Source organism: Pan paniscus, chromosome 4 (assembly GCF_029289425.2).
Source record: "Pan paniscus chromosome 4, NHGRI_mPanPan1-v2.0_pri, whole genome shotgun sequence".
Taxonomy (NCBI): Eukaryota; Metazoa; Chordata; class Mammalia; order Primates; family Hominidae; genus Pan; species Pan paniscus.
In genome coordinates this window covers 108,798,897-108,821,148 of record NC_073253.2, presented here as the reverse complement: position 1 = coordinate 108,821,148, position 22,252 = coordinate 108,798,897, and the positions used below count along the sequence as shown (strand labels likewise).

General features: G+C 33.4%; 1 protein-coding gene across 4 annotated transcripts in view; it reads right to left on the bottom strand.

Moving 5' to 3' along the window:
- YTHDC2 (YTH N6-methyladenosine RNA binding protein C2) overlaps positions 1-22,252 on the bottom strand; it is an 81,455-nt gene that overhangs the window by 27,083 nt on the left and 32,120 nt on the right. For all 4 annotated transcript variants that reach the window (XM_003826729.7, XM_024928813.4, XM_063604593.1 and 1 more), the window contains 13 exons: positions 19,660-19,786; positions 19,307-19,372; positions 14,969-15,147; positions 14,642-14,738; positions 14,474-14,561; positions 14,306-14,386; positions 12,192-12,274; positions 7,142-7,247; positions 4,878-4,997; positions 4,239-4,511; positions 2,358-2,484; positions 1,083-1,288; positions 525-720 (listed from right to left, as the gene is read on the bottom strand). In XM_003826729.7, the coding sequence (XP_003826777.3) occupies positions 525-720; positions 1,083-1,288; positions 2,358-2,484; positions 4,239-4,511; positions 4,878-4,997; positions 7,142-7,247; positions 12,192-12,274; positions 14,306-14,386; positions 14,474-14,561; positions 14,642-14,738; positions 14,969-15,147; positions 19,307-19,372; positions 19,660-19,786 (1,749 nt within the window). The remainder of the gene's footprint in view (positions 1-524; positions 721-1,082; positions 1,289-2,357; positions 2,485-4,238; positions 4,512-4,877; positions 4,998-7,141; positions 7,248-12,191; positions 12,275-14,305; positions 14,387-14,473; positions 14,562-14,641; positions 14,739-14,968; positions 15,148-19,306; positions 19,373-19,659; positions 19,787-22,252) is intronic.

Here is a 22,252-nt window from a genome sequence, read left to right as displayed (position 1 = left end):
AAAGTTGAAGGAAAAAAATGCATTATGCCACTTCAATGTGATATACTATTTTGCAGTCATTAATATAAAATACTAAAAATATTTTTGATATCTCTGTAATGAAAATAACAAAATATAAAATAACAGTTTGGGTGAAATAATTTAAAATATGTAAACATGTAGAAAAAATATAACATTAAAAAGTGTTAGCATGAGAAAAATGAGATTATGGGTGGCTATTATTTCTTTTACAATTATCTTTATTTACGTTAAACTATCATTTAAATTCAAGTGGAAAAGAAAAATTTCTTCCCAACAGCAAGATTAATAAAAAATGCACAAATAAACATCAAGTTACCTTATAAATAAATTTCAAAAACAGTAGTATACCTTAGTATTTCCTAATTAGTCTTAGTACATCAAAATAGAGCTGCTACTATATAAATCTTTATAATTTCATTATTTGGTTTAGTAAAATAATTTCATTATTTGGTAAAAAAAAAAAATTCATTTCAAATAGATTTTTATTTCCTTAATACATTTACCTCTAAAGGATGAAGGTTCCTGAAGAGCATTACTTGCCAATCTAGCTGGTCCACAGAATACCAATATAGTGACAGGCGTCACTGCTGAACAACATCTAATATTAGCTATTCTATGGGCTCTGGTCATTTCATCATAAATAAGCCAATCTGTGGGCAGTGCCTTAATTGCTGCAGCTTGACCATTGGCTGGAGGAATCTATTAAGAAAATAAATTTTAAAAATTGTTAATTGTGTTTATCACCTAGTTTATTGGAAATACTTTTAAAATGTAAAAAGTCTCTCAATGAAATAGATGATGTATATTAGTACGTAAGCAAAAATTAAAACAAGTCATTGCTCATGTAGTTCGTACAAAAGTACTCATTACTTAACATGTTACCTTTTCCAACTCTAAAATTTATAAGTTTTGTTCCAATATTTAATGTTTTATATATATATATATATATATAAAACTAATTAATTTCTTAAAGCAGGCAGGCATTTGGAGCATTTTTCATTGATAGTGAACTACCTAAATTAGTTTCACCTCAAAACCCAACAGCATTCAAAATCTTTTACCTTTTTATATTGAGGCTGACTGAGAACTGAAGCAGGATGAAATCGTACTTTTTTCTCCTTTGGCCCTGTCAACACTAGATTCTCTCTGTCCACGTGGACTAAATTAGGATACATGCCTGCCACCAATGCAGCTTTAACGACAGCCCAATTCTCAGAGTTTGTGTTAACATCTCGAATGTCACCACCACCTCGTGCTCTAACAAAACCTAGAGGGGAAAAAAACCACACCAATTTTTCTATTGTGCAAAAGATACTTTTGTGTATTTTTTCCAAAAACTTGTACAACTCATGTAAATTTTGTGATATTCAAATTTCACAATAATTAATATAATCTCCTCTGGAAAGTTGTTTAAAATATGAACCACCCCTCCCCACCCCAAAACAGATACAGAACCAACATTCTAGGGAAGTGTAGATCTGCTCAGGTTAGATTAAGTATAAGAATCACTGGGGGCTTAAATTTTTTTAGATCCACATTCTTGCAATAAAGTTCTTCATAATCTGCTGCCAGAAACAAACTAAATTCATAGCTGGAAACCCAAACCATTCTTCTGACTATTATTAACAACATTTTGGTTATGATAGATACTAATTCTGTAGATGAAGTCAAGTAAATATATGGTAATTTTTGCTTGAGTTTCAAAAGTCCTTCATATTTCCTTATGTTCAAGTCAACTCTTAAGTCCTCTGGTTCATTCCTTATATTACTCTGGCACTTCAGCTAACCCATGAATCCAGGCTCTGGTACTATTCTTCTGACTACCACATCAATGTTTTTTTGCTACTCAAAAAGGCAATTCTAAAAGGTAATAGCAATACTAGCATCCTCTTCAAAAAAAAAAAAAAAAGGTGACTTCAAGTATTACTAGCTGTTTTTGTGTTCCAAAAATATGAAGAGCAGCATTCATATCATTTTTTTAAAATTTCTATTTCACAGAACTAAATAAGTATTCATTAATGGTGATAAAAGAAAATAACTATAAGATCTAAATTGATCTCTGCCAACCAATACAAATTGTTCATTGCCAACAGTATCACAAGCATATAGATTCTGTCCCTAGATTTCTCAAATACACCTCCTGCAACAGCATTTTTTCATCAACAAGCAGAAGTTGAAGACATATCGAAGTCTACAAATCATGCATGAATATAAGATACACAACATGATAATGTCATAAAAATAATAGATGGCATCAGTTAACATAAGAAATACTATGAAATATGGGCAGGGTACTCTCAGTAACTTAAATAGGCTCTTTGAGGGAAAAACTTTACCTGACGCTCTAAGTTGACCAAGCAACTGTGTTCTCATGCCTATGATTATTTCCATAGTAGCCTGTGAAAGAAAATTCTTTTCACAAAAGGCTCGCTCCCACCCATCACTTCGTGCTTTTTGCCAGGCCTATAAAAAGAGAATAATTGCATAACAAGACACATTTACTAATCGCTTCTTAGTGAGGCAACAAGTAACTACAAATCACTACACGAATTCCTCGAGGTCAATTTGCCTTATTCTAATTATTCTATAAAATCTAAGACTTTATGATCAAATAATATTTATCATTAATTTATACTCAAATGCTAAAAAAGCCATTGAGTTTATAAAATCTCAACGAGAATTAAGTGTCAAGTAGCCTAAATGACTAACAATGTAAAAATATTTGCCTTCTCAGATGCATCTGCTAATTTTACTCTCTACAAAAGTATAGGTTTTCAACTAAGACTTCTTAACACTTATATCAAAGAATCATGCCACTCTTGTCCTCCAAAAAATAATCTCTATGTCAACCCTGGACTCTACCTAAGAATGGAAAGTAGGATTTCTATAAATCATCTATATGTAGTATAAAAAGCTCTCCTCTGTGAATAGGTTCTCTTGCTTTGGTATATATATAACTAAAAGACTGAAGCAATAATTTATCCTCTCTGCTTTTGAAGGAGCTGGGGGAAAAGCAAAGAACAGATAGAAATTCTACTCTAAATCTCCCTCTACTTCTCACTCAACTATCTACTATAATATATGGTATTTAATATACCCAATTCATAACAATGAGTTATCCATTGATCAATACTCACAAAAGAGCTTGTAATTATTTTTGAAAATTATATGTGGTGAAAAAATCTTCTGTGTCTGAAGAAGAGTACTTTCTGCATAAACAAAGTTAGATTTTTAAAAAATATGGCTGGGCATGGTGGCTCACACATGGTAATCCCAGCACTTTGGGAGGCCAAAGCAGGCAGATCACTTGAGGTCAGAAGTTCGAGACCAGCCTGGCCCACATGGTGAAACCCTGTCTCTACTAAAAACACAAAAATTAGCTGGGCATGGTGGTGGGTGCCTGTAACCCCAGCTACTCGGGAGGCTGAGGCAGGAGAACTGCTTGAACCTGGGAGGCTGAGGTTGCAATGAGCCAAGACTGTGCCACTGCACTCCAGCCTGGGTGACAGAGCAAGACTGTCTCAAAAAAAAAAAAAAAAAAGTATAGACACAGTCTACATTCAAGAAGATTTGAGGATAAATACAATGCCTATGTTTTCAAGAAATATTCTTCCCCACATATCTGAAGTTCTAAATTACATTTAATTTGTCTTCCCCAGGATCCTATTTTCCCCATCTTTTCTTTTCCATTTGCCTCTTTCCTCAACTTCCCATTACCATTATCTTAAGAGGTTTTTAAGTGATTTTTGTATTTTGCTTTACAAAATTAAGTTCTCAGCATAGTGTCTTGAGCAAACAAGAAAAAAGCTGAACTCTAAGAAAAATCGATAGATATTACATCAATATAATTTTCTTATAAGCTTTATTCTATGTACTTTAAATAGTATACAGTATTTCTTAACTGAAATTTTAGAACATTCCTTGCCCAAGACATGATTTAAAGAAACCTGGTAATAGAAGCATAAACACAAATAAATATATATACAAATACACTCATATATTCCTATAAGGAGAAAATGGGAAAAAAGAGCAAAACTGTTTTAATTTTAACATAACAACAGCAAGAAGATATTTTTCAGGACTATTAATGTGACTTCATAATGAAACAAAATTAATGCAATTTTAAAATTTATAAATTATTTTTAAAATTCCTACATTTGCCCCAGAAATGTGTTTAACCAGCAATGTTTTCAGAAATAAAATGACAGTAATAGTACCTGGAATGCTCTGAGAAGTGCCATATGGTCACTGAAGGCTCCTGCAGTAAAACGTTTCCTACAAAGCATAGCTGCACGTTTTTGAGAGGCCTGAGTAGGTAGTACAAAAGGATCTCGATAAGCTAGCGTGCAAGCAATTGTAAGGATGGGGTCCAGACACTTTAAAACAACAGCACACAAGACCATTTTACCAAGATGTGGTTCTACTGGCAAGTCAGCCAAATGATACCCAAGTTCAGTCAGATCTTCCCATGTATCCATTGCATCTATTGTCTAAGTAAAAGGAGACAGAACAGACTTTGATGTGAGCAAACTGTTTAATCAAAACACATAATTAAAAACCCCTAAATAAGAAATAAGAATATAGATTTTCTTTTGCTACTACATCTCATAAAAATATATTTTGTTTCTATTATACTATATAAAAGAACTATATCTACTGTTTCATACATGACAATATTATTTAAAGTACATGATCATTTAAGATAATTGTTTAAAAGTACAAAATTAGTTTATCTGGACACATGTAGGAGGACAAAAAGAAAAAATAATTATACAAAATTAGTTAAGACATATTTTCTTTTAGTTTAAAATTTCAAGTAAAAATGTCATGTAAAATAAAACTATGAAGACACCAACCTTAAGCATTTGTACAGCATTTCTTACAATTAAAGCTGGTGGAGGTTCAGGAGCTTTCATAAGAAAATCAGCAATGGGACAATTAACTGGGGCTAACAGCTTGGTATGTAAGCAAAGTTCCTATAAACCAAAACAGTAAATAATTTTTTAAAATTAAAAAGAATACTAACCTACACATTTAAAGAAATCATGGGAACTACAGTTCCCAAACACAGACTAGTAGAGTCTCTGATTAGAATGAACAGTAGAAGGAACAATGTCTTTCTGTAAAAGATGAGCTCATACTTTGCCCTAGATGCCAGAACCTTAATAAATACCCTCTTCAATCAACTTATACCAAGATTGCCATTGCTCCCATTGGCAACATCTCCTCACACTGTTCGTATACATAACATTCATAGTCACTGTCCAAAAAAAAAAAATCTTTTTCCCCCTTTATACTTACTACATTCTAGAATATTTTATCTACTCAGCAAATATTTAAGTGCTTTCTAAGTGCAAGGCCCTGTGCAAATTGGAGAAAAAGAAGGGGACAGAAGGAAGTGTCCATTCTCATTGAGTTTACACTGTAATATGAATAAGCAGACTTTAAATAATTAATTATATAATTAACTACTTAATTACGACTATCGTCAGTGCTATGAAGGCTATAGGGAGCTAAATAAGTAAATATGATTTAAGCAAGTTCAGAAAAGGGTGGGAGAGGGAGACCATGGGAAGTTACAGATAGTTTTCCTGAAGAAAGACACTTAAACTAAGATGTAAAGATTGAGTAGGAGTAACTATAAAAGGAATAAGGGGAAAGAATCTAAGGAGAGAGTAGATACCTGTGAAAGCTGTAAGGCAGAAGGAAAAAAGACGTGCTTGAGAAACTAAAACCAATGGTGTAAGAGAGGATAAGTAACAAGAAATCACCTGTTCCTTCCTGCCTGTGACTAGAGACACAGGCAGGAACAGGCAATTTACGCTCTTGTTAAGGATTCTGAATTTTCTCCCAGGAGGAACAGAAAATCACACATAAGCATTGGGAAGTGGGAAATCATCTTAGGTATATGGATGTTTAACACATTATCCTGCCTCTCTTTAAGGGTTGGGAAGCCAGCATTAGCCAAACACACTAAAGAATCAAATAAATGCATTCTGCTAATCTTCCCTAGAAGCTATAGGGTCTGGCTGTTCCATGAAGTTAGAAAACTTAAAACACACACACACACCCACACACACCCACAATTAATACAGGTAGGAACACGCAATTTATGCTCTTGTTAAGGATTCTGAATTTTCTCCCAGGAGGAACAGAAAATCACACATAAGCATTGGGAAGTGGGAAATCATCTTAGGTATATGGATGTTTAACACATTATCCTGCCTCTCTTTAAGGGTTGGGAAGCCAGCATTAGCCAAACACACTAAAGAATCAAATAAATGCATTCTGCTAATCTTCCCTAGAAGCTATAGGGTCTGGCTGTTCCATGAAGTTAGAAAACTTAAAACACACACACACACACAATTAATAGAGGTCAGAAAATCTCAGTGAACTCAGTTCTAAAACTACTAGATAATCTCAGCATCTTATAGTGAGATTTGGATATTATCTTTTGGACCTTAAATAATTTGTTTGCTAATCCCTCTGAGAACTTAAAAGGTGAACACTATATAGTTGAAACTCATAAAATGCTGCATTTAAAAAAATATGGCCGGGTGCGGTGGCTCACACCTGTAATCCCAGCACTTTGGGAGGCTGAGGCGGGTGAATCATGAGATCAAGAGTTTGAGACCAGGCTGGTCACGATGGTGAAACTCTGTCTCTACTAAAAATACAAAAATTAGCTAGGCACGGTGGTGGGCGCCTGTAATCCCAGCTACTCGGGAGGCTGAGGCCAGAGAATCGCTTGAACCCGGGAGGTGGAGGTTGCAGTGAGCCGAGATCGCGCCACTGCACTCTAGCCTGGGCAACAAAGCAAGACTCTGACTCAAAAAAAATATAGATAGATAGATAGATAGATAAAAAAATATATATATCCTTTAAAACTGTTCCATAATTTAAATATTCAAGTGATTCTTTAAAATTTTGATGGTTTATGAATTAAATTTTCTTATATAGAAAAAATATTTGTTATAGACATAGCCACCCTCCATAATATATATATTGAATAATTTTGTTTTACAAATTGATTTTTTAAAGGCCTAATCCATAGAAGTTGAAATGGCCCCTCACTTCCCTCACCCACAAAAATGCCCTTCATATTTAAATAAATTTTTACCTGTAATGGCATTCTCAAAAGTTCCGGAGTCTGAAATTCCAACATATTCTGGAATCGGAGTCTACTGAACAGACGAAAACAAATTCCAGGTCTACATCGCCCTGCCCTTAAAAATAAAGTACAAGATTAGGACTCAAACAACGAATAAAGGCTACAATAAACTGTAAATGCAATGTGATTTAGGAAAGAGAAAAATGATCCAGGATCAGGATACCTGAGTTGAAATCCTATTCTGTTTCTTATCCTCTTATCAATCATTTTGGAAAGCACTTCACTAGTCTGGGTCTCAATTATTTCAGACAGTGTGATTCATGAAGGACACCTACCTTATACATCTTGTAGGGTTATGGTAAAAATCAAAAGAAATAGCATACATATAAAAGTGAGCAAAAAACAAAGCATGAATGAATATTGGTAATTTAAATTCAATCAATTTTACTGAGCTTATATCAAGCACTGTGTTCAGGCCCAGTGATTAGAGTCATACAAATTATGCATTACACAGCTCCAAGGGAATGCCATTTATCCTGTCATCATAAAGACTTGCATAATTTTCTATGAAGCAGCAGAAAAATACCTGGAAGAAAAGCAGTCTCCTAAATTCACCCAAAGTCACTATATCAGCTAATGGCAGGGCTAGCTATGCTTAGGGATAGAGATATAGAAATATTCTTGTCTTCATGGAGCTCACAACCCAGATAGGCAATCATCACTATAACACATTATAAGAGCTATAAAATCTGACATTATTGATCAACTCTTTCCTTCATCAAATACAAGAGGACTTCAAAAAGTTTGTGGAAAAATGGAATTAAAAGAGAAAAAAATAAAATTTCTCAACCATTAAGTTCAAGACACTTTTGTAAGTGATGACACCAGCCATTTAGTCCTCCCTAAAGAACTGAGGGTCCAGGGGATGTCATTATGTCAATGCAGTTTTACATTATTACCCTAAGAAAAATGGGAGTCCTTTATAGGTATTTTAAGATTAGAAAATAAAATAATTCAGAAGGAGCCAAGCCAGGACTATAAGGTGGATGCCTAATGATTTCCCACAAAAACTCTCATAAAATTGCCCTTGTTTGATGAGAGGAATGAGCAGGAGCATTGCTGTGGTGGAGAAGGACTTTCTAGTGAAGCTTTCCTATGGGTTTTTCTGCTAAAGCTTTAGCTAACTCTTCTCAAAACACTGTCATAATAAGCAGAAGTTACTGTTCTTTGGCCCTCCAGAAACTCAATAAGCAAAATGCCTTGCGCATCCCAAAAAACTGTTGCCATGACCTCCAGTCCGCTTTTGCTTTGACTGGACCACTTCTACCTCTTGGTAGTCACTGTTTTGGTTGTTCTTTGTGTTCAGGATCATACTGGTAAAGCCATGGTTCATCTTCTGTTACAATTCTTCCAAGAAATGCTTCAGGACCTTGATTCCAATTGTTTAAAATTTCCATTGAAAGCTCTGCTCTTGTCTGCAGTTGATCTAGAAGCAATGGTTTTGGCACCCATCAAGTGGAAAGTCTGCTCAGTTTTTAATTTTTCAGTCAGAATTGGGTAACCTGAACCAACTGTGATATCTACAGTGTTGGCTATTTTTGTGCTGTTAATTGTTGGTCCTCTTCAACTAGGGCACAAATGAGATTTCTTTTTCCTCACAAATTGACATGGACAGTCTGATGCTATGGGCTTTATCTTTAACATCATCTCGTCCCTTCTTAAAATGAGTTATCCATTTGTAAACTGTTGATTTCTTCAGGTCACTGTCACCATAAATGTGATATTTGCTCTTACTTCAATTTTAGAAGAATTCATGTTGCTCTGGTAGGGGCTTTTTTCAAACTGATGTCTTATCTTTCTTAGTGCCTCAAATGAGATACTGTTCAGATACGTTATAACAAGTTAATATGAGTTTATTTTGGTGCAAAAAATTTTTGAACTCCATGCATAATTTTTTTCATAAGATGCATTTTCCATAAAGTTTTTGAAGACCCCTTATACTTCCCTACACTATACCCTTCAGCCTCTGACTTACCTCCAGGCTCCTCTAAGAGATTTCTATATTTGCCTAGTCCTTAAATGTTTATGGTCCTCTGAGATTGAACCCTTAGCCATCTGCTCTTCTTACACTACCCTCTCCCCTGAAGTAACTTTAATTATATTCATAACCTCAATTTCCATCTGTATTATATCTTCTTATCCTAATTCTAGGCCTATACTTGAGAAACTTCTTAGACAGCTCTACTTAGATTTTCTTTTTTTTTTTTTTTGAGACAGAGTCTTGCTCTGTCACCCAGGCTGGAGTGCAATGGCGTGGTCTCAGCTCAATGCAGCCTCTGCCTCCCAGGTTCAAGCGATTCTCCTGCTTCAGCCTCCTGAGTAGCTGGGATTATAGGTGCCCACCCCCACGCCTGGCTAATTTTTGTATTTTTATTAGAGACAGGGTTTCACCATGTTGGCCAGGCTGGTCTTGAACTCCTAACCTTGTGATCTGCCCACCTCAGCCTCCCAATCCACTTCGATTTTCTACAGGCAACTCAAACTCAAAATAACCAAAAATTAATTATTCTCTCCAGTGAAAACACTCTTCCAATTTTCCCTATCTGACTATGGCACTACTGTCTGATTTTTTAAGACAGAAACCTGGATGACATCCTTAACTCCACTCTCTTCCTTACCCCTCACCCCCTACATACACGATCAATCACCAACATTACTTTCTTTAGTATCTCTTGAATTAATTATCTATTTATTTTTATTTCCACCACCACTAAAACAATCCAGACTACTTTCATCTCTCCCTTATTATAGGAAAGTATTAATGAAGAAGCCTCCTACTGGGTCCTCCTACCATCATTTTTGTTCCTGCCAATCCATTCTTCAGAGAGCTGAAAGAATACTATACTCATGTCATCCCACTGTTTATTTTTTTAAAAAAGAGAGAAAACTCAAAATGGTCCTTAAAAACTTGTCCCCAACTTTCAGCTCATTTTTCACTATTCTCTAAACTAAATTGTATCCAAACATCCTCCCTATTCACTCTTGCCTTTAGGCAAATAAGTATACCTGGTTATACTTTCCCTCTGCCTTTTAGAAATGCCTCCCCCTTTATTCACAATTGTCTCAGATTCAATCTTAACAACTCTGGAAACATCCAGTTGTAGCACAAATAACACTGTATTAAAATTGCTTAATTTACTGGACTCCCACATGGACTGCAACATTTGCCCTACCTCCAGCTTCACCTATCAGGCTATGGTTTATTTATCACTATCCGTAACATGTGCACAGAGAAGACTTTTGATAAACATTTGTTGAAAAATGGCAATGAAAATTTTTGCAGTTCTGGCCTTCATCTCCAATAATATACTATTTGTTATTTTATTTTTTTTTTGAGACAGTGTCTGGCTCTGTCGCTCCGGCTGGAGTACAGTGGTATGATCACAGCTCACGGCAGCTGCAGCCTCGACCTCCTAGGATCAGATGATCCTCCCACCTTAGCCTCCCAAGTAGCTAGGCCCACAGGCCTGTGCCACCACACCTAGCTGATTTTTTAATTTTTTGTAGAGACAAGGTCTCACTATGATGCCCAGGCTAGTCTCAGACTCTTAGACTCAAGCGATCCTTCCACCTCAGGCTCCCAAAGTGCTGGGATTACAAGCATAAGCCACTACACCCAGCCTTACCCACAATAATATACTATTAATAGCATGGACATCCAGCTTAATGTATCAAGCCACTATTGGTCATAAGAAAACAACTGACATAACAACAACAAAGCCCTCATGGGCATTCTATGAAGTTACAAGGTAAAGAAATAATGCAAATGAGTCTTCAGTATATGAGGCATTCTTTGAAAGTCAGCATTTCATGTTTTCCTGCTAATTATAATAAAATGCAAGATAAATATTTACTGAAAATGATACTTTTTAATGTTATCTTTTGAAAATTAAAAAGTAACCCAAACACTTAGTAAAATAACCAAATTACAAAAAAAATAAAATGGTCTCCTTACTCCAAGAACCCCACAAATCCTCCTTCTCAGAGTTAATAACCATTCATTGTTTTTTAATGTTTCTCCCAGACTTCTCGATGCATTTGTGTCAAAATACATACACAAACACACATATATTTTTCTTACCACAAAAGACTACTAGATGCATGTTCTGTATCCTTTCAATTAACAATGCATCCTGAAAACTCATTCCACATAAGAACACACAGATCTACATTTTTCCTTTTAACAGCTACCCAGAAAGCTACTGTGTGGCTATAATTTATTTAATCACTTCAGTATTGATGGACATCACACTGTTCCCAGACTTTACATTATTATAAACAATGCTTCAAAGAACAGTCTTAAACATACATCTTTGCACACGTGTGCAAGCATACTCAGAATAAATTATGACAAGTGGAATCTATGGTCAAAGAGTAGATTTGGATAAATAGTTTCAAATTGCACTCTGGAGAAGTCACACCAATCTATACTCCCATCAGTAAAATATGAAAGACTATTGGCCCATGTTTTTCCTCTATGTTGTACATACTGTTAAACATTTTCATCAATGCCCATCTGAGAGTCAAAAAATAATATCACATTAATTTGCATTTATTTAGATACATACTAGGTAGTATATGTGAGGTTAATGTATTAGTAGGACAAGCATATTTTTTATTTTGGTAAATTGCCTATTTGTGCCCTTTATCCATTTTAACTGGATTATTGGCCTTTAGTTGATTTCAAAGAGCTTCTTTATATAATAAGGAAATTAGCTCTTTGTCCTACATTGCATATGTTTAGAATTTTTGGTTTTGTTTTTTAAGCTTCTTACATCTGAATGTACATTTAACTAGGCAAAAGTTTTTAATTTTAACATAACCTACATTCAACTTTTAAGGAAGTATCAAAATGGCTTGCTTTGCAAAAATAATATAAAAATTTTAACATGAAAACTACTATTTTATTGAACATGGAATATATGATAAATGTGTAATGCATATAAAAACGTTTCCATTTTACAGGCAATTGAATGAATATACATTAAATATACATTACCTGCCTTTCCGCTGTATGGCACTAGCTTTGGAAATCCATACCATTTTTAACATTGTAACAAAATTCAGAGCATCAAAGGATTTCTGTAATATTTAAACCATCTTTATGTTAGAATATAAAAGGTATTTAAAAGGTAATAGCAAGAATGTTATCAACATATTTTAACATGCCAAAAGTTTAATTCAAAGTCCTCTCTTGATTAAATAATTAAAACAGCAGTACTGATTTTTTAATAAACCCTGATTTTCTGGTTACAAACATACTAAGAAAAAAGGATTTAAAAACTAAACTCAGAAGAGCGTAAAACTTCTCCATTCTGTGCTCTGCTGAGCTATTTGTTGCTCTCTGCCACAGCTGGATAATGGCAGCCAGTTCTCATAAGACATCAAGATTGGAGAGAATGGATCTATTCCCTTGAGGTCACTTTCCTATCAGATTTGCATCACTGTGCAGAATAAGAAGATCAAGGAAAGACATTTTCTGAAATACTTTTCAGGGACCTAACCTTGTAGAGTAAGAATAACAATCAATAATCTTATCCAAAAGAGAAATATTTTTAACCACTTCCACTTTACTTCCTGCTGAGCTACTAACAAAGTTAGCCTTTCCCGAACGTTACAATGAAGAAAGTAAAAAAGAACCATTGTTATCCACATACTTATTCAAATAACCTACAGTGAAAATTTATTGTAGAGAAATATTTTAAAGAAATACAAGCCTAACTAGAACATGTATTTCAGTCACTCGGTACTTATACTTTCCCTTTCATAAAATAACTGCATAGAGCAAATAAAAATGTTTGCATAATAGTTTATAAAATTTTTAGAAAACAGCTTATTTGGTTTTTAATATGACATTACATTTGTCAATTTTGTATGTTAAATAACTTTTGACACTACCCATGTTTTAAATTTCAGTTACTTAATAAATAAATAACACCTAAAGGAACTTTCTAAAATATTCAAAACCCACTTTATCCACTTTAGGTAATTTTAGGGCAATAAAATCTGAATTTTCATTGGCTCACCATTAAGATTTTTAGTGATAATACTCATTAATGTACTATTATATAAAAATAAAATTTATCCCACCTTTATTCAATTATAAAGCATATGGCCAATTTTTATAATAAAATTTTATTTTCTATAAAATATTCCTTAAAATTACATTGAAAACATAAGGCAATTACTTTTTTCACATTAAAAACGATCATTTTTATCCACTAAATAGATATAATTTGCTTTCCACACATGAATAATATGTCTTCCCTTGAAAAATCAATTATCTTTACCACTTTCATTTTTTCAGCGAATGTTATCCACCAAAAGTTAGGAACATGGAAAACTGCTGGGCATTCCAGTACTAAAAGGAAATAAATGGCTTTTTTTTTTCTTATAACAAAGGTTGGCTGTTTTTGAAAAGGACTTTCAAATAGTAAATATTTTAGGCTTTGAGAGGGTCTCTGTTACAAATACTCCAATCTGCCTTGCAGTATAAAGGCAGCAACCATAGAGAAAAGGTAAAAGTAGACTAGCTGAGTTCCAATGAAACTTTTTTTTTACAAAAGCAAGTGTTAAGTCCAATTTAGCTGCTGGTTATCCCATGGTTTATCTATTTCTTTGCTTTCTTTCAGCATGGTTCTCTTGAACTGAGTATCTTTTGAACACCTGCTATAGGTGAGGCACTAAAGATTTAACAGTGAACAAAGACATAATCCATGTCCATATGTAGAAGGAAAACATAAAAAATATGTAATCAAATTCCCATACTGTGTGACAACATTTTCACTATAACTAACCAAACCCTTTACTTTCTTCCTAGTATTTGGTGAGCAGAGCTACATTTTTGTATACTTTGTTAAAATAACAAAAATTGATTCTATATACTGAATTATTTAAGGCAGAATATTTAGTAAAATCAATATTTAGCATGTTAAATTTATCTAGAACCAGACATTTTTCGTAAATTCTGCTTATAAAAGCATGTGCTGGTCCAAGCTGTCTTGAGTAGAGGTAAAATTAAAAGAAAAATAACTAAATAATAAATAAAAGTATTTGTTGAAGTAGAACTTAATCTTCTTCATTTAAGTAAAACTACAACTTACCCATACATACCTCTTTCACCTTACCAGAATCAATAACAAAGACAACATCATTGACTGTGATGCTGGTTTCAGCAATATTGGTGGAAAGAATCTGCAACAAGATATTACTTTAAAGTTAATATAAAAACAGAAAAAATAACTAATAAAAGTGTTAAAAAGAAGATTTTATGAAGCTTACTATTTTTCGAACACCTGCAGGTGGGTTTTTTAATACTTTCTTTTGATCGGATGTTTGCATATTTGAATGAAGCATAAAGACTTGGTATCTGCAGACAATTGAAAGAGAAAACATACTATAAGACCTATCCGTTATTTTAAGCAACAGATATAAGGCTTTAGCCCTTACCTATGTGTATTGTCAGCAAACCGCTTGTCATCAAACAGGATGCGATCTCTCAGTCCAACAATTTCGTCATATCCAGGCAGAAAAATTAGTACTGCACCTTGGAGAAGAATGACTTTTTAATATTAAATCTCATTGTGAATCAGAGGCAATCAACAGAATTATAAAAATCTGTATCACATGTTTTCAAGTACTGGTAAACTATCATAAGATGACAGGATATTATTCACTTACTACTATCAGTGCAATTATATAAAAATTTGTACACTTAAAATATTAATTCTTAAAGTATATATTTTGCTCCAGTTCTTTTAGACAACACGTATTTACCAGCATCACAACTATGGCAGATATTGTATAGTAGATGCATGATCAAATCCAAGTCTACTTTTTCATCATCGAAACTATGATGATAAGCTTTCAGGAGCTCTCTGTCTTCAGCACTGAGGTCACTTCCATTTGTTTGAACCAGAGAACTTTCATCTAGATTTCCAAATTCCAGTGAAGCACTAAAAAAAAAAAAAAAAAGAAAAAGAAAAAGTCAATTTCCATTAACAAAAGTAATCCTTATGTCCTTCAAATTTCCAATATTCCCTAAGGAAGGTAAGGTAAGTGACACTTAATGTCCTAGCTATAATATGATTTATGTTTTGATTTCAAGCACATTATTCAAAGTAAACTTTGGCAATGAATGCTTTTAGAAAAGCACAATCTGAAGGCATTTCTCCAAAGTAAATATACAAATGGACTATAAGCACATGAAAAGATGTTCAACATCATTAGCTATCAGGGAAATGCAAATCAAAACCACAATGAAATACCACTTCACACCAACTAGGATGACTACAATCAAAAAGACAGACAATAACAAGTGTTGGAGAGGGTGTGGGAGAAATTTAAACCCTCATGCATTGCTGGTGGAAATGTAAAATGGTAAAGCTGCTTTGGAAAACAATGTGGCAGTTCTTCAAAAGGTTAAACATAGAGTTACCATATGCCCCAGCAATTCCACTCCTAGGTGTATATATAAGAGAAATGAAAAAAATATATCCACATAAAAATCTGTACACAAATATTCATACCAGTATTATTCATAGTCAGAAAGTGGAAACAACCTAAGTGTTCATCAATTGACAAATATACAAACAAACCTTGGTATATCCATAGAATATGTATTAGTCATAAAAATAGTGCTACAACATGGATATTTTATGCTAACTGAAAAAAGCCAATCACAAAAACCACATATCACATGATTTCATTTATATAAAATGTCCAAAATAGACAAATCTATAGAAACTGGAAGTAGATTAGTGGTTGGTCTAAAGCTGGAGGAGGCCTAGGAGAGTTGGGGCGGAATAGGGAGAGACACCTAATGGGTACAAGTTTCTTTTTGTGGTGATGAAACTGTTCTAAAATTGATTGTGGTGATGATTGCATAAGTCTGTGAACATATGAAAAACCATTGAATTGGTCACCTAAATGGGTGAATTATATGGTATATTAATTATATCTCAATAAAACTGTTAAAAACCACAAACTTTCAGCTATCATTTATATTTTCTTAATAGGTTGTATCTAATTGTTTACTACTATAAACAATATTCTGATGTATAGTTCACATTTTTAAAAAACTCAGTAGGTACCAACTTAACATGACTGTTAATTAGAAAATTCTATACTAAAAGCAAGTTGATTATGCTATTTTCCAAAAGCAAGAATCAACATAAATTACTGAAATAAATGCCTTGCTTCTTCATCTTATACGTAAAAATGTAAACTACTGCTATCACTAGCAATTATCAACAGAATTTCTAGGAAGTTCAAATAAATCCAATCTCTCTTAAAGAATTTAGCAGAAAAATAACATAAGACTGTTTTCAATGGGAAAAATATTAAACTTCTACAACTTAACAATTGGCTCTTGTAAATGTTTTATTATACTTTAAGTTCTGGGATACATGTGCACAACATGCAGGTTTGTTACATAGGTATACACGTGCCATGGTAGTTTGCTGCACCCATCAACCCTTCATTTACATTAGGTATTTCTCCTAATGCTATCCCTCCCCTATCCCAGAACCCCTCAAGAGGCCCTGGTGTATGATGTTCCCCTCCCTGTGTCCATGTGTTCTCAGCTCTTATAAATTTTAAAATCTACTTTAAAACACTGTAAGTTTATTGTTTTTTAATTTTTAACACATAAATGAAGAAGACATTATATTCTGTTTAAAGCTATAACTTTTGGATATAAATTATCAATAATCCAGTAAACATAATAATATATTCAATTTTAAATACCTAAAATTTATAATTGATAATATGATCTATCAAATAAAAAGAAAGCCCAGTTAGCCAGGATAATTAAAATATTATCCAGATAAACGCTTTACCTGGTAACCTGTAGTATCTAGTGAGCTTTACTTAACACCATAAGAATGTCTGGAACATTCAAAGTGTTAACAATAAAAGGACTGCAAGTTCTGGGTGCTATTATTGAAATGACAACTAAACCTACCATATCAGAAATAGCATTTAAACCTACCAAGAATTTTGAGACTCAATGTCACAACTAATTTCAAATGTCTGAGACTACATTTCCAATTTTACATCTATAAAATTAAGTACAAAAACCCAGGTCAAATAAAACATTTTATATGCTCTTGAATAACAGATATTTTAATATATTTTAACTTCAGGCTCCATTGTTTTCTTTTTGAGTCTCTAAAGGTTGAAAACAGAAGCTTTCAGTGTATTATAAAATATATATTCAAAATTTTCTTTAAATATCTAATCTGAAAGCTTCATAATTTATTTAAATATCTAATGTAAATTTATCTAAAATTTCTATCTAAAAGACAATTAATTCGATTGGTTTTACAGGATTCCCTTGTGATTTTTCTTTTTTTGCTAAATCAAAGCAATACATATACATAGTGGTAATAAATGGTTTTATAGAAGTTATAACAAAAACTCCTAGTCACACTGCTTAGGACTATTCTATTGTTTTAGCCATTCCTTTTTAGTATTTGCTGTCATATTTCTAAGGAACATTCATTTTCTGCTATTTATTGTTTTAACAACGTAGTCATTATCTGCGAACCTCCAACTAATGAAAAATGAGGTTACCACTTCCACTTCCCTACACTTTCCACCCACACCAGTTCCTACAATTTTTGTTAAATCTTCATTCAGCCTTTACTTTACTATGACTGGTAAACATTTACTGCTTAGCCTAATAATATACTATGATTATACCTCCTTTCTTGTGTAACTTTTTGTTTTTCCTAGAGTAACAACTGTCTAATTTTTATTTGCTTAGTTTTCTGTGATCTGATAGTAATTTTTCCCAAATTATCTAACAGATTCATAAAGCTTTTTAATATGATTGAGAATGCCAGGTAAATTTTTCCCCCCCAGAGACCTCCCTCTAGAGCCCCACATCTTCTGTTCCTATGCGATCAGGCCTACTAGACACAGGTGTCATCAAAACAATCCTCTGTACCAGCATCCTGAGCATTCCTTTCACCTATCCCCTGTGCTGTACCTGCCCGGTTTTACCCGTTTTTTTTTCTCCCCCAATTTTTGTTTTTCTTTTTACTTCTTTTTTGTGAAGCACATTCTCCAACAGTTTCCTAATAAAGGAGTACATAGGAAGCAAATTTTCTTATGTTTTTTCTACAATTTTCCTGCTCTGAAAGCAATTTTCTAAACTTTATCTTGTAACTCTTCTTTTTTTCTGCTATCATATTTTTAATTTACAAGAATTATTTATTTATTCATTCATTCAACAAACATTCACTGCACATCTACTACATCTAGTTGCTGATCTTGAACAAGCAGACAATAAGCTTACTACATTCTGGTAGGGAGAAGAGATAGACAATAAACCAATAGAACAGTGAACAAGTATATTACATAGTGTATCAGAGGGTGGTAGGGCTTCTGGAGAAAAAAAGAATACGTAGAACAGGTTAAAGAGGATGGACATTGCGTGGGGGGTAGATTGTAATATCAGATACAGCAAATTTGGGTAGGCCTCATGAAGACAAAATCTGAACAAAGATTTGTGTTCTGTTCCTTTTTGATAGCACACTTTTTATTTCATGAATGCAATATCTTTTATTATAGTTTGGTATTCTAAGTTTTCTCTTTGATAACTAATTTTTTTTTTACTGCTTCACTTAAAGGCCACTGAACAAGCCTCTAAGGAGTTTCAAAGCTAAAATGAGTGTTTCTCATTGGCACTGTGAGTTTTCTTAGTTCTGCTAAGTCAATCAATCAGATATCTATCATCCCAAAATTAACATCTTCTATCAGTTGCCCTGTCCTCTTCCATTCTCTTTTACTTTGGTTTACACCTTTTAAATTTCTTTATATTGCTTCATTGTCATTTTAGTGAGGTTTTGAGAAATGTAAAAGGTTTGAGAAAATGCAGATACCTACATTGTATCTACCATGTTTAATTGGAAATCCCTCTACTGATTTCTTAAAATAAGACAAATATTATACCATGGTAGATCAGACAGAAAATTTCCTTAGAATCACAAAAAAAAATCTCTGGATAAAAGACTATAAATGGTCTACATTTGAATAGTCCATAATTTATATGGTGAAGCTCTTTTTTAAAAGACGGTAGAATTAATTTAAAATAGTATAAAGTTTTACCTGTAAGATTCTAGAAGATCCACAATTTCAGTCTGCCCAAAGTGTTTAGCCCAATCCAATGCCATCCTGCCAAAATTCAAAGGATATATAAGATGTCATCAAAATTGTAAAACTAGTTCATGACGAGCCTGGGCAACATCAAGACCCTGTCTTTTCAAAAAAATTTTTAAATAAAAAATAAGATAAATTATAGTTAAAAAACAAGTCATTCAAAATTATTAACCCATTAAAACAGAAATTCACCAGCAATTATTACACAATAGTTTTTAATATAAAGACAAACATAAGAAATCAAAAAAAGATATGTGTAGCTATACAAAGATATATGAAGAATCGATGTAGTTTAAAATTACCAGCCATTTGATGCTTTACTATGGACATTGGCTCCCATACTGATTAACTGTTCTACTTGACTTGCAAAGCCACGTCCTGCAGCAACCATCAGAGCTGTTGCACTGGTTTCACTATGTCTGTAATCAACTAAAAAAAGGAAAAGATAAATAAAACTTAAATTTCCAAACTACTTCAAACCATTTTCATTCTTTAAAAAATCTGAAATAGCAGAACTGAGTTTCAGGATAATTAGCCTGAGAGTTGCTCCTTAACTACATAATGACAGCACTACATAACCCTTAACTTAGATCACTTACAGCAATCTGTTATGATATGTCTAGTGTAAATTGAATAAAGACTGTTGGTTGGAAGGTAGGAGAAGGAAAGATCGATGTTAAACTGTTTTAAGCTCATCTATATTATTTCAACAGAAAAGGAAAGCTATTAACTTGCATAACCTTAAATAATCTTCCTAAATCTAGATATTACCTTGTTCACCAAATGACAAGACATAATTAAATAATTTAAAAGTTAATTTTCATCAGTAACTAGTAATGAATACTTAAAAGCTTCAAATGCAAAGTTTGAGACAATGTTTTGTTGTTATTTTACTTTGCTTTTAATCCCCCATTCAAGGCTATTTGATAAGACACTTACTGGGATTAACACTGACAGAAAGTTTATTTCCCATAAAACCCTTACATTAGAAAAATAATTAAAGTTCTATTGAAGTTTCTTCCTAGAATATATTTCTCAAGCAATTCAATATAATTGCTTAGCATTAATTTGCTTAAATTACAAAATTGGTAATTTCAGAAAGATTTCATTTAAAAAACCCTCAAAAGTAAAATTTAAGATAACTACAAAAGGAAAATTTTAATCTTTCATATACAGTATGTATACCCAATTATCTTCTATTTAATAAACACTCTGAAACATGGTATCCATTATCAATATAAATCAGTGTTCTTTTAAAGTGAGGCAGAGACAAGAAAATTGCCTCAGGCTTTCTTTTTAAGACTATTTTTTTAGAACAAGTTTTAGATTCACAGCAAAACTGAGAGGAAAATAAAAGTATATCCCATATGTCCCTTGCCTCACACATGCATAGCCTCCCCCATTATCAACATCCCCCACCAGAGTGGAACATTTTTTACAACTGATGAACTTGCACTGACACATCAACCAAAGTCCATAGTTTACATTAGGATTCACTCTTGGTTTTGTGCATTTTACGAATTTGGACAAATATATAATGGCATGTATTTTTATTTTGCTTTGGGGTTTGTTTTTTGGGGTGGGTTTGTTGTTGTTGTTTCTGCTTTGTATTTTTAAAAGCACAGATAGCCATACCTTACTCAGAGATTCAGATTCAATAAGTCTGGGATGGTCAGGCATTTTAAAAGATCAATTTATTTTGATCTGTACTCATTGTATGCAAATTACTTCTTCAACTGAATATTCAATTCATGGCCTTGGAGAACAGCATCAAACTGTGTGTATTTTGAGCAGAAGGGTATGGATAAATGTGAAACATTTAAAACATTTTTAACACTCCTCCCTTCAAGAGGTGGAGCCTAATTCCCTTCTCCCTGAATATAAACTGGACTAAGTGACTCATTCTAATGAACAGAATAACGTGAAAGAGGTGGTGTGCAAGTCTGGAAACTAGGTCATAAAAAGTAACTACAACTTCCTCCTGCTCTTTTTCTTTCTCTCTTGAATCACTCTCAGAGAAGCCAGCTGCACCTCACAGGTAGAATAAGGCAGCCCTATTGAGAAGGACGGTTGACAAGAACTCATGGCTATTCTGCCAACAGCCAGCAACAAACTGAGGACTCCTGCCAAAAGCTATGTAAGTGAGGCTTCTTGAAAGCAGACTCTCCAGCCCCAAAAACCTTCAGATGAATGTAGTCCCTACCAACAGTTTAACCGCAACCTCATGAGAGACTTGGAGCCAGACCACTCAGCTAAACCACTCCCAGATTCTTGACTCTCAGAAACTATGGAGATAATAAATGTTTCAGGCTTCTAAGTGTTAGAATCATCTGTAATGCAGCAATAGATACAGTAAGTATGACAGAGAATGTCAAGTCTTAACTGATTATTAGCTGCTTCTACATGATCATGGGGAAAATGATGATACTAAAAAGAAATCTATGAAGCCCAGAGTTTCCTAAATCATATGACATATTTTCAGTTCTGGTGCAAATTGAGGGTTGAGATTTTAGAAATGAAACAAAAAGATGAGAAGTGAATGATTGAGCTACTGTAACATTTTAGTTTTCCTCACATGGCTTAAAACATTAGAATACTGGACTCTGGGAAATGTGCAAACTGTACATAAGAGCAGAGGAGAGACCTGAGTCTACACAGGATGACCATAATCAAATTAACAGTCTAGTATTCACTAAAGAAATACCAGGAAGAAAGCTAAGGATAATACTTAAATACTTAAAATGCATCATAAATATTTTAAAGTCACTGTTTTCAGAATTTAAATTCCTTAACTTTCAAGTAAGATTGCTAAACTCTTCAGAGTAAATATTTTTAAAAATAATAGAAAAAGAAAGAACGCAAGAAAACTGCAGATGAACAAATATCTACACTTTC